The following is a 12,639-nucleotide window of genomic DNA, read 5'->3' on the forward strand; positions in this document are numbered from 1 at the left end:
TCTCTGTATTTACGCACTCATCCGCGCTACACGCTCGTCCGCTCTACACAACCGGGCTGCCATACACACATCTCCTCAACATGTTCATCCATTCTATACATTCATCAGATCTACATATTCATTCGATTTCCACACTCATTCGAACTATATAGTTATCTGTTCTTCCACTCATGCATTCTTCCACTTAGCGCATTCATCTGTTCCACCTGCTTCATCCATTCTAACTATTTCATCCACGCCATTCACTTTGTTCACTCCTTATGCATTCTGTCCATTTCAGGAGTTTAAATCTCTTTACTGTTTCCGTTTGACTTACTCTTATTCACCATTTCACTGTTTTGATCTATTTTATTCGTTTAATTCTGTTTATCCTTCTATTTTATATTAGGGGTTATTAGCTGTCAATTTCTCACATCAGGTAGTTTGTTGGATTGGTGTCATTGAGTTGCTGTTAGTCTGTTTGGGTTAGTTTGGTACGGGTTGGTTTTAGGGGGAAGAGCCAGGTTTTCAGCAGTTTGCGGAAAGACGTTAAATCCTCAGGCGGATGTGTGGGAGTGAGTTCCATAGCGTGGGGGCCAAGGCTGAGAATGATGATCCGCCTAACCTGACTGAGTTTGTCTTAGGTATGACTAGGAGGCCGGCTGAGCTTGATCTTAGAGTGCGTGGAGGGTGATAGGGTTTAAGCTTGTCTTGAAGATATTGAGGTCCGGTTTTATGCAATGCTCGATGGGAGATGCATAAGGTTTTGAAAGTCACCCTTTGGGCTACTGGAAGCCAGTGCAGCGTCTTAAGGGCTGGGGAGATGTGGTCTCTTGGGCCGAGCGCAAGTAGCAATTTGGCTGCCGCGTTTTGTGCCCTTTGGAGTTTGTTCAGTTGGTACGCGTGGACTCCGAGGTATAGGGGGTTTGCATAGTCCAGTCTTCATATAACGATTGATTAGACGGCGGAGAGTCTGTTGGGAAAGGAGAGATATGGAAAGATGCGCCTAAGGGTTTTAAGGTGGTAGTGGCAGGACTTTGAGAGGCTGTTGACTTGGCGCGAAAGTGTTAGGTCAGAGTCAAGGGTGCATCCAAGATTTTTCACTGAGTTGGAGGGAGTCGGTGAGTTGCCCATGGCGGAGATGGCCAGGGTAGTGGGTGCGGAAGAAGTTCGGAGTTGCCACATACCATGATTTCCGTTTTGGAGGGGTTTAATAAGAGGTGGCTTTGGGTCATCCAGAGTTCTATGTCAAGGAGGCAGGAGGCTAGGTCAGGTCGGGAGTTGGGTTTTGAGTTCAGGAGTTTTAGAATTAGTTGAGTGTTGTCGGCGTAGTTGTAGCACAGTATGTTGTGTGAACGAATTATTGGTGGGAGGGTGATCAAGTAGAGATTGAACAGGAGGGCGGGTAGGCATGCTCCTTGTGGGACTCCCGTGTCGACTGATCGGGCTTGGGAGGTATAGGTGGAGAGTATTGTTATTTGATACCTATCTTTGAGGAATGAAGCTATCCATTTAAGAGCGGCTCTACGAATTCCTAGGGCGTGGAGGCGGTCTAGGAGGTTTGAGTGATTCATTGAGTCAAAGGCGGCGGATAGGTCAAGAAGGATTAGTGCAGTGCATCCCGTGGAGTCTGCCATCATTTTAAGGTCATCCCAGATTGAGGTTAGGGTGGTTTAAGTTCCGTGACGGGCTCTGAAACCTGATTGGGCGGAGTCTAGGAGATTGTTGGCTTCGACAAAGGCATTTAGTTGGGAGTAGGCGGTTCGGTCAATGAGTTTGGCAAGGAACCTGGTGTTTGAGATGGGGCTGTAGTTTTTGGGCTCGAGAAGGTCGAGCAAAGGTTTTTTTATTAGAGGTTTGACCAAACAAATCGCACTACTCATGATCCCTTGGGACCCAGGAATTGTCCTATTAGTCGACACAGGGACGGGGCGCTTCCGCTATCCGGGCACATGTCTGCCTTGATCAACCATCTCCTCATAGCTGCAAAGATCACCATCGCTCGCCACTGGAAATCCCCAGAGGGCCCAGCAAACTCAATGTGGTGGGGAACATGCTGGGACAGAGCTGTAGCGGGAAAAAAATCACTGCGGCCCGTGTGTACAACATGGGGAAATTTCACCAAACCTGGTCCACCTTTTTCGATTAAGCATAACAGTTCCCAGGAGCAGCGCGTAAACCCACAACCTTCATATGGTGCGCGAAACACTGACTTAACTTGTATGCAAGTGGGAGGGAGTCAGCGAAGCCGCCTTAGGATTGACCCTTGGACAAAAAATTCTCAAGTGATTGCCCCCAATGTTTACTTTCTAACGTGAACAAAACTTATTGCATTCTGCTATGTATTAGCTCTCTCTGTTCTTTTTTCTTTGTTCCGGTTGTTTTGTATTTGAAATTCCATGAATGCAAATAAAAAGAAGCTGTTGAAAAAATAAAATAAAAGGGACAAGTGAACTTGTGTCTGGTATTCTGTACTCCCCATGATTTCCTTAAGGCATACCAATTGCCAATGGCCAAATCTGCCCAGTTTGCCAAAATCGTTGCCCTCACTCATGAATGTGTCCTGGCTTGTGGTAAATCAGCCACGGTTAACACTGATGTTAGGAAAGATTTCCATTTATGTGTAATTTTCCCTCCAGTTGTGAACCCCCCCCAACTTTTTGCTTTTGTCTAACCATCCTAGCCTCACTTTTACCAGTGGAGCCCTGCCTTCTGCTGTACTGCGCAGGGCGTTTGTTCATCTTGTTAAGGGGAAACTGACATCCCCTTCCGACTGACAGTACTGGGAGACTTTGTTTCCCTTAGTCTTTCACTTTGCCGCAATTTCTTGGCAACATTTTATCAGTGCAAAATGTACCTTCAAGTACAGAGTATTTTTGGTGAATATACAAGTGTACAAAGGATGGAGCTGGTGGCAGCTCTTACTTCTGAAGCATTTTTGACTCTTTTCAATGGTCCAAACCGCGTTTCCTGCGTTTGGCCCAGGATAGTGGCCAGTGCCTAAAATGGCCATGCCACTAAGTCCTTTGTTCTGTCTTTTGGCCATTCTGTCTCTTTGCCTTCTCCAGACCCGGGAAATTCCTTATTTGGTCATGCAGATACCCATGCAAACCAAAGCTTTCGCAAGCTTCTGCATGCCTTATGTGTGTGCATCCAGGGTGTGGGCTGGAGCTGTCTAGTTCCAATAGACATACTATGTGCCAGGATGTCTGGGGGGCTGGGATGACTGGGCCCACTGTGGTCTGTGATTGGTCCACGTCTGGAATGGTTGAATGTGAGCAGATCTCCTATTGGTTTCTCTTTGTTTTGGAACGAAGGAGATTTTGGATAAGAGAAGGCACTCTAGACCTATTCCAGGTCGATCTTCTGAGCTCACACCGAACTTAGTAAAAGGAGCCAAGTATCCTGAACTGAAGAAACAGATCTGCGGAACCACTGGTGACCCGCTGGAAGGCTTGGCACCCTGGCCCCGATGTTGTCCTGTCGTAGCCCCTGTTTCTCATCAATCACAGAATGCCTGCAAGGGCGCTTCGACCCGTCTGAGTAGTGAGACTAACTACTCTCGGCACTTCCTGTTTAACCTGTAAATGAGCTCTTTCGGAAGTGTTCCTGGACAGCGGAGTGAAGTGACCAGCTCGTACCGGACCTTTGATCTGGAATCGCCGCCGTCTCAGGTTTTGACTCGAGACTTTGGAAACCATAAGCTCTTGGTAGAAGGCACTCTCCCTCCAACTTTCGTACACCTAGCATTCCTAGGTCTGTAATTAGGAGAGTCTGCCTGAACCCGGTACCCGTGTCGCCCCGTTCTGGTGACAAGCTTAGTGGGTGCCTTGCTGCTGTGCCCTCATGTGCCCTAAGACGACCTGTAGTTGAACTGGCCTGATTCCTTTCCCAGAAGCGGAGAAAAGGCCACTATCCCGCTATGGCCTGAGGTCCCGGAACGCAGCCCCTGAAAGCCGGAGAGACGCACAACTGCGTGACTCGAACCGGCGAGCGAACTGGACTTGACTGGCGAAGTTTGGTCCGGACTATGTTGAAGGTCAGTGAGTACTTGCAACACTTACCAATGGCCCCTGGCACATCCATAGACTTTAACGCACGATTGTCCCCCAAGGGCCACTCACCTTTGTAAGGATAGTTTGAACTACCATCCTATTTCCAATTCCTGGAATTAGCCCTGTGCCATTGTGGAGACCCTCCTTGAATAGTGAAACTCTATTCTTCATCGCTTTACCCCCCCTTCCTGAGACACTACAGCCCCTTAAAGAGACCTGTTTTGTACTTAAATACACGATCGAGCGCTGCCGCTCTAAATGTACTTTGAGCACAAGGCTCTTGGGGAGATTGGACTGCCTATTAGTTATGGCTCGGTTTACTGAAGAATTGCCTAAAGTATTTGCACTGTCTGACCCTCTTCTGTTACAGGTTGCAGATCCTTACTTGTTTAATATTGCTTTAGGCCTATAGTTAATGTACATATGTTCCCTAGTAGAAGGTTGTGGTTTCATCTTGTGTTTGATTTAAAAGGCCTTAAATAAATGTATATGGGTTTTTGATAGATACACCTGACTAATTTGTGGTGTTGTTTGCACTCACCCCTCCTGACACCTAGTCTTGACCGCCACCAATGCTACCTTGATTGGTCTGGCTTGTCCAGAAGGTTACCCTGTTCCAAGAAACTAGGCTGGCCTTCTGAACCTCTGCCCACCATGCCAGAGTTCGGAAATCCATCTTAACAACCGACTCCAGATACGCTCATGGTGTTGTGCACAATTTCGGTGTACTATGGAAGCAGTGAGGGTACCAGACATCCCTTGGTATCCCTATTTTGAATGGAAAACACGTCAGCCCTATTGCATCTACTATTGCACTCGTCTGCCTTTACCATTGTTAATTAAGTGCAAAGGACATGACCTTTCTCAGTCTTTCATTGTCCAAGGAAATGCTGTAGTGGATAAGGCAGCTCATTCTGCAGCCTTAAACGGGTCCCTGGCTCCTAGTGATACTCTTGTTTGTGTTGCAGTCCACATGGGCGTAATTGTAGGGGGGGGCAGGGGTGTTTGTCCCCCCCAACTTTCATGGCACACCATTTTGACCCATTCATTTGACTGGGGCACCTTTTCTTCAGACATAATGTCCCTCCCCCCAACATTTTCAGCAAAGTTACTCCACTGGCAGTCCAGCAATCACGGTGGCATCCAAGGTAATCCTTACCTACTTGGCCCTAGAGGCCCACGGCATTGGTCACTCAGGTAAAACTGGCAGAATACAGACCGTAGACAGGCGCTGGGTAGCCACTGGTTTCGTGTCAGTAGCGCAATACTATTGTATAAGATGTGCCACATATTTAACCCATAATGTTGAGGGAGCGGTTAGAACATGGCCGTCTGCATGTCCAGTACCGGCGGCTCCCTTCTTAAATGCGTAGAAAGATTTCATGCAGCTTCCCCCATGTATGCATTACCCCTACTTTTTTTTCAGAGAGCACACAAGAAGCACAAATACGATGCAAACCTCTGAAATTGTACTCGTTCCACACCCACTCTGCACCTTTTTAGAAATGTAATATTATTTAACTGAATACTTTTGATAAAGCTCCACACCTGGCAAAAAGGAACATTTTTGAAAACAGTGGTACACGATGCAATATTCAGCTTGCCACCAAGTAGGGGAAAATTGTATACATAGTAAATAGGACCGCATGCAGCAGACATAGTCTGACAAAGTAACTCAAACTAAGACACGCGTTGAAGAGGACCTATGCAAAAGGGAATAAAATGACCCAACAGGCTCTTGGAGCGCAATAACATGTTTCTCTAACACTACGAGAAAAAAAGGAAATCTTAAAATCTCATTAAAAATAAAGTCGTACGTTATTTTATCTTACCCCGTTATACAGATGTAGTTTCCTAAGGTTTTCTGCCAGTTGTACTGGATAGGAGCACCGAGCAAGCCTTTTTCGGCCAAAGTGAACACCTGCTGAAAGTAAGAGAAATAACAGACTAAGTCCACTGTAAAATCATAAAGCTTTCATAGGCAGGGGGATTTTAAACAGCATCTCTAACCCATACAGAACTGCTGCCCGATATGACTAGCATGGACAAAACCACTTGACTGGGTTCGACAAACGCAATTGAGTTTGACCATTTTTAATATCAGGTGTGGAAGGGCTGAAAACCCCATATACCTTTGAAAAGCAGTTTTACAAATCTCAAATAAGGAGAATAGGGAAAAAAACGTTTTAAAATGTTCTGCTACAAGTATAGTTGCAGAGTTGGGTTAAAAATGACCAGTTCTAGCAAGTTACATTATTTTCCCAGAATCTGGGCGATTCGCTGGTGGTGATGATACGCAGGAAAGCAAATATGCAAAAAAAACGATCTTGAACTTAAAGCAATTCATTCTATGTCAAGATCTGAAGTGAGCAGTATGGTTAACTTTCTTATTGCCAATCCACAGCAGTAACTAAACAATTAAATCACAAAAACACTGTTTAAACCACAAATACAAACATCCTCATTGGTTTGAGTAGTTCTTCAAACTTCCATCCTTCCTCTGATGTCCCTCTCACTTCAGGTCACTTCCTCCCCTTTCTTTTGCGACTCCTCTGTAGGCTAAGTCGCTTTTTTGTTAAGCTCGTTGTGCATGTGAGAAGAGATGGTTTTCCCATTTATTGACTGTGACATTTCACCTGTGACCAGTGTTAGGCAGAATCCTGTGCAGTTCCCTTAGGGAGCACTACAGACGATTAAGACTACAGGGGAGAGCAATAAATCCCCTTTGGTATCAGACTGTACCACAAAGATTTAGTTGGTAGCTGTGGCTGAGCAGTCAGACTTATCTCAAGAGGGAGATGAGCAGTATTCAAAGTTTACACAATAGGCCTCCAGTACTATGGCACAAGGAAACACTGACCAAAGCTTTGTATTAAAAAGTATATATATATATATTTATTTTATACACTTCTAGCAAAACACATTTATCACAGTCATCAAGCAAGTTAAAATTAAGTCAAGGAAAAATATACACACTCCCTAGTTAAATTGTAGACCAAGTGAACCAGAGTGAAAACTGAGCAAAACGGCACAGTGAAAACCACACACAAGGGATACTCTAGCAATTTCCCACAAGGGAGGGAAAGCACAAGTTATATAGAAATAGCTTATTACACACCCTAGCAACACTTCCCATAAGTTTGTGAACCAGTTTGAGCAAGACAGTGCATCAGTATAGAAAATACTTAAATGAAAACTGAGCAAAATGGCATTTCACAAGGTTTAGAAAGGGGAAGAAAGAACAAGTTACTTCTTACCTTGTAACGTTCTTTCGATGGGATGTTCCTCCGACGTATTCCTCATCTTTGATAGATCATCTCCAGCTTGCTGGCCTCGGAATTCTTTTTTCAGTAGAGGGCGCTGCGCGTCGATGTCCCTCGAGCCGATGTCCCTCGACGGCCTCCGTATCGGCGCCGACGTCACCACGCTTATATATAGACTCACGTAGCGTCCGTTGCTCAGTTCTGTTTTGACGTTAATAGATGTTGTACATGAATTGGTTATTGACCTTGAAGGAGCGTAAGCTGCAACCACAAGGGAAGTATTACTTCGAAGGGATTGTGTCCTCCGACATATTCCTCATCTTTGATAGACTTCCATAGCAGTGGTGTGCAATTGGAGGTGGGAGTAAAACGCCATGTTTCCTTTTAGGAATGAACCAAATGTAATACGGCTTTGCCAAACCTAGTCTCTTGACTAGAGGAGGAATCCAGGTTGTAAAATCTTGTGAAGGTATGTGTGGACGACCATGTGGCAGCCGCACATATGTCTCGAACCGGAACCCCTTTTTGGAGGGCCGAGGAGGCTGCGATACCCCTGGTTGAATGAGCCCTAAGATTTTGAGGAGGCTCTTTCCCTGCCAGTTTGTAACATTCCAGGATGGCCAAAATAATCCATCTGGAAATGGTTTGTTTTGTTATCGGTAGTCCCAACGTGTGCCATGAGTAACCCACGAACAGTTGGTCTGCTTGTCTAATCCTAGCAAGTCTGCTGATGTAAAAGCTTAAAGCCTGCCTTGGGTCCAGCCTATGTAGGCTTTCTTCCTCTTTCCCCGGATGGGGAGGCGGATAGAATGAAGGTAAGGTCATTTTCTGAGTGATGTGGAATTCAGAAACCACCTTTGGGAGGAAATTAGGCTTCACCTGTAGGACAACCTTGTCTTTATGGAAAATTGTATGAGGGGGGGTTTACAAGATAGAGCTTGTAATTCGCTCACCCTTCTAGCAGATGTTAAAGCCACTAATAAGACAGTTTTAAGGGTGAGAAATCTTAGCGAACAAGAGTGGAGTGGTTCGAAAGGAGTACCCATCAGGAAATTTAAGACTAAATTTAAGTCCCATAAAGGAACCTGGAAAGGTCTTGGAGGATAGACATTAGTTAATCCCTTTAGAAATTGTATTACTAAGGGTAATTTGAAATACGAAGGTTCCTCCGCAGTGCGCTTGAAGATCGATAGCGCTGCGAGATAGCCCTTGATAGTGCCAACTTGAAGGCCTGAATTTGCCAAGTAGAGTAGAATGGATAACACCGTTGGTGTACCACATGAAAAGGGGTCGATATTCTCTTCTCTACACCAGCTGCAAAACTTGTTCCAACGGCAGCGGTATAAAGACTTTGTTGCTGGCCTTCTGGTCGAAAGCAACACTTCCATGACGTCATCCTTGTATGTCAACCATTCAGAAGCCAGGCGTGAAGGTTGAGGGTTCTGATGTCTGGATAGAGAACCTGACCCCCCTTCTTTGACAGAAGATTCTCCTTGAGTGGAAGACGAATTGGAGGGCAGATGGACATGTCCAGAAGGTCCGGGTACCACGTTCTCCTGGCCCAGTGTGGGGCAATTAGGATCATGGTTCTCTGGAATCTTCTCAACCTCCTGATCATTTGAGGAATGACAGGGACTGGTGGAAACGCGTACAGGTGTGGAAACTCCCAGTCCACTGCGAACACGTCCCCTAGAGCTCCTCTTGGGGGAAATTCCCTTCAACAAAACAGATTGCATTTTCTGTTGGTACTGGTGGCAAACAGATCCACTTGAGGGGTTCCCCAAAGGGCGAAGATCTCCTGAAGGACTTCCTGAGCTAGTTCCCACTCATGGGAGACTGTGCCCTGCCTGCTCAGAGCGTCCGCCGTCAAGTTCTTCTCTCCGGCTAGGTGGACTGCCGATAGAGGGATTCCTTCTTGAATTGTCCAAAACCAGAGCTGAATTGCCTCTCTGCACAGTGGTAGTGATCATACGCCTCCTCTTTTGTTGAGGTAGTGCATGGCCACTGTGTTGTTCGTCATTATCAGGACATTTTTGCCCTGTACAGATGGCAGAAAAGCCTTCAGCGCTAGTCTGATTGCTCTCAGCTCTAACAGGTTGATATGTAGTCTGGACTCCGATGGAGACCAACGACTGCTGATGGTCAAGTCGTTGGTATGGGCTCCCCAACCCGTGAGTGAGGCATCTGTAACTACTGTTATCTCCGGCCATGGTTGCCAAAACAGTTCCCCCTTCAAGATGTTTTCCTGGCAGGACCACCACTGAAGGTCTCGAGCCACCTTGTCCGGAATCTGAAGGAGGTCTGTCATTCTCCCTGAGAATTGCGACCACTGAATTCTCAGTGCCCACTGAAGAGATCTCATTCTCAGGCGAGCCTCTGGCACAAGGAAGATGCAGGATGCCATGAGGCCTAGCAACCTCAAAAAGTCGAAGGCTGGGAGACGTTGGGCATTTTGAAACTTGGTGACCATCTGCAGAATATCTTAAGCCCTCACCTCTGGTGGCGAGGCTTTTCCCAGGGAAGTGTCCAGGACCGCTCCAATGAACTGGAGTCTCTGTGATGGTATCATCTGTGACTTCTTTAAATTCGGGGAGAAGCCCAGTTTGTGAAGGAAGTGGCAGACATAATCTAGCTGGTTCTGAGCTTGTTCCGAAGATACAGCTCTGATCAGTCAATCGTCCAGGTAGGGGTAGACGTGGATCCCTTCCCTCCTTAGACTTGCAGCCACTACCGGCATTAGCTTGGTGAAGACCCTCGGGCGGAGGTCAGCTCAAATGGCAGAACTCAAAATTGATAATGAGAGCCGCCAATTGCGAACCTCAGGTATTTCCTGTGTTTGAGATGGATTGGCACATGGAAATAAGCATCCTGGAGGTCCAGAGATACCAGCCAGTCCTGGAGCTGGAGGGCCTGAAGGATCTGAGAGAGAGTTACCATCTTGAACTTGTCCTTCCTGAGGAACTTGTTCAATTCTCGTAAGTCCAAGATAGGTCTCAGTCCTCCGTCTTTCTTCGGTATGAGAAAGTAGGGGGGGGGTACCAGCCCTTGTTCCTCTCAGCTACAGGTACCGGTTCTATGGCACCTTTCTCTAGCAGGCCTACAATTTCCTGCAAGAGGAGCAGATCTGGAACTCTCAGAGAGCTGTTCCCCGGTGGATGACTCTGAGGGATGCGTAGAATAGCCTGCCATTCCGTCAGATGTTGAGTTAACCTGCCCCCTACTGGTGTTTTGTGAAGAGAGTCCTCAGAGCGGTTTGGAGGCGGCTGATGCAGATGCTGAGGGTAAAGAGGCACCTGCTGCTGCTGCGGCTTTTGTGTTTTTACCCCGTCCGCCTCGGGTGAATTTCTTCTGACCCCTTTGAACCGGCTGTCCTCTGCCCTTTCCGAATGCGGAATAGAAGCGAAAGGACTTACCTCTCCAAGAGGTTCCTGAGGGGCGATATGGTGTCTGACGGATAGCAGCTCCTAAGGATTTTGCTGCTGCCTTTGATGTTTGTAGTTTTTCTAAACTGTCATCCGCCTTCTTACCAAACAAAGAAGAGCCGTCAAAGGGCATATTCAAGAGTCTGCTTTGCACATCTGGAGCAAAACCAGACTTTCGCAACCAAGCAAATCTCCTGGTTGTTGTACTTGCCGCCATGGCCCTGCTGATACTGTCAGCAGAATCAATGCCAGTCTGAAGGGATTCGCACATTGAGTCCTTATCCTCCTTAATGATGTTGAGAAACGCTTCCCTTTCTTCTCCCTCCGGGAAGCAGTCAGCCGCTGATGAAGCACACTCCCAAAGTGTGTGGCTGAACCTTGCGAGCGTACAATTAGCATTGATGGATTTCAATGCCATGCTAAATGCGGAAAAGACTTTTTTGGCCATAGAGTCATATCTCTTATCATCCCTGTCCTGTGGAACGGTAGGGTAAGCTGATTTACTACCTGCTGAAGTAGCTGCCGGAGTTGGGTGTTTGGATAAATATTCAGGTTCAGCAGAAGACACCCGATATTTAGCTGATAATTTTTGTTAACCGCCGGGATGACCTCAGGTGTTTGCCAGTTTGCCAAAATTCTCCTTTGTAATGCCGCATGAAATGGCACCACAGGATCCTCCTGTGGACCTTTGACCAAGATGTCTGTGAGGTCGTCTTGCTGAAAAGCAGGTGAGGGTGTGGACCATCCCATAAACTCTATTATCCTTGCCATCAAGGTTCTATAAGGGGTTTCAGCATGTTCCCCTGGGTCTGGTGTGGCAAACTCCACTTCTGGGGAAGTGTCCAACCCACTTGCTTCCTGTAGGGTTTCATGGAGGTCTTTCAACCTACCTTCCTCAGATGTAAATTCCTCTGGTGCAGGAGTTGCAGATCCCTGCAACTCAAAAGGTCTTTCCTGATCCGAATCCTCCCCATCTTCATAAATAGAAGATAAGACCCTGGAGTGGTCAGGTCTTGAAAATGGTATAAATCCCATTTCCAAGGCAGAAGGAGCCAAATTTGTCATGATTGGCTGAGAAAACGTCGATGTCGTAGACGCAGACGTTAACAGCTTCGAAGCCATCGAAAAAGGCGTCGAGAAAGGTGGTAGAGGCCTCGATGAACTCGAGAGTATCGGGATTCTACTCAAGGTTGTCGACGACATTCTCGTGCTCGAGGCTCTGGGTATGGCCACTGGCTGTGAGGTGGCCGTGGGCTTATCCTTTCTCGGCGTCGAAGACGGCGTCGACTCGACTGACCTGTGCGTCGAAGAACCCTTCGATAACGGCGTCGACAACGCCGATCTATGTGTTGAAGGGATCTTCGACGACGGCGTCGAAGACGCAACCTTGCCTTTACTCGAGGGTTCATGACACTCTCGAGTGGCTTCTTTCACCGGGTACTGCGACTCGCAGCTTTTTGATTTTTCGGGTCGTTCACCCAGGGTATCACCCTCAGCAGTCTTCGAGGGGGTCGAGGCCGCTTTCGTGAAGACGCTTAGCATCTTTTTCCTGAATTCCTCCCACTCAGCCTGAGAGCTATGTTTTGTGGGGCAGGAGACCCTTTTTGGGGAAACGGAAGATGACGAAGACGAGGAAGGGGATCTTCGACGTCTCTTTTTTGAATGCTTAGATCTCGAAGAGTGATGGGAGCTGCTTCGAGACCTAAAACGAGAATGTCTGTTGTGATGGTGAGGAGACGAATGCCTTACCACTCTCGAGCTTCCCCTTACGCTCCTTGAAGGCTTTCGCCATCATGGACATGCAGTCCACACACTCCGAACAATGGTGCTCGATTCCCAAGCACCACAAACAGATCCTGTGAGGATCCGTCAACGACATTTTCTTTCCACAGTCTCGACATTTTTTGAAGCCGGACTGTG

At 47.0% G+C, this 12,639-nt stretch overlaps 1 protein-coding gene across 1 annotated transcript in view; it reads right to left on the reverse strand.

The window, feature by feature from the left end:
* WDR19 (WD repeat domain 19) overlaps positions 1-12,639 on the reverse strand; it is a 2,828,275-nt gene that overhangs the window by 2,681,579 nt on the left and 134,057 nt on the right. Inside the window, exon 2 of the mRNA XM_069631788.1 lies at positions 5,867-5,958. Within this exon, the coding sequence (XP_069487889.1) occupies positions 5,867-5,958 (92 nt within the window). The remainder of the gene's footprint in view (positions 1-5,866; positions 5,959-12,639) is intronic.

Source organism: Ambystoma mexicanum, chromosome 6q (genome assembly GCF_040938575.1).
Source record: "Ambystoma mexicanum isolate Mex_15411 chromosome 6q, UKY_AmexF1_1, whole genome shotgun sequence".
Taxonomy (NCBI): Eukaryota; Metazoa; Chordata; class Amphibia; order Caudata; family Ambystomatidae; genus Ambystoma; species Ambystoma mexicanum.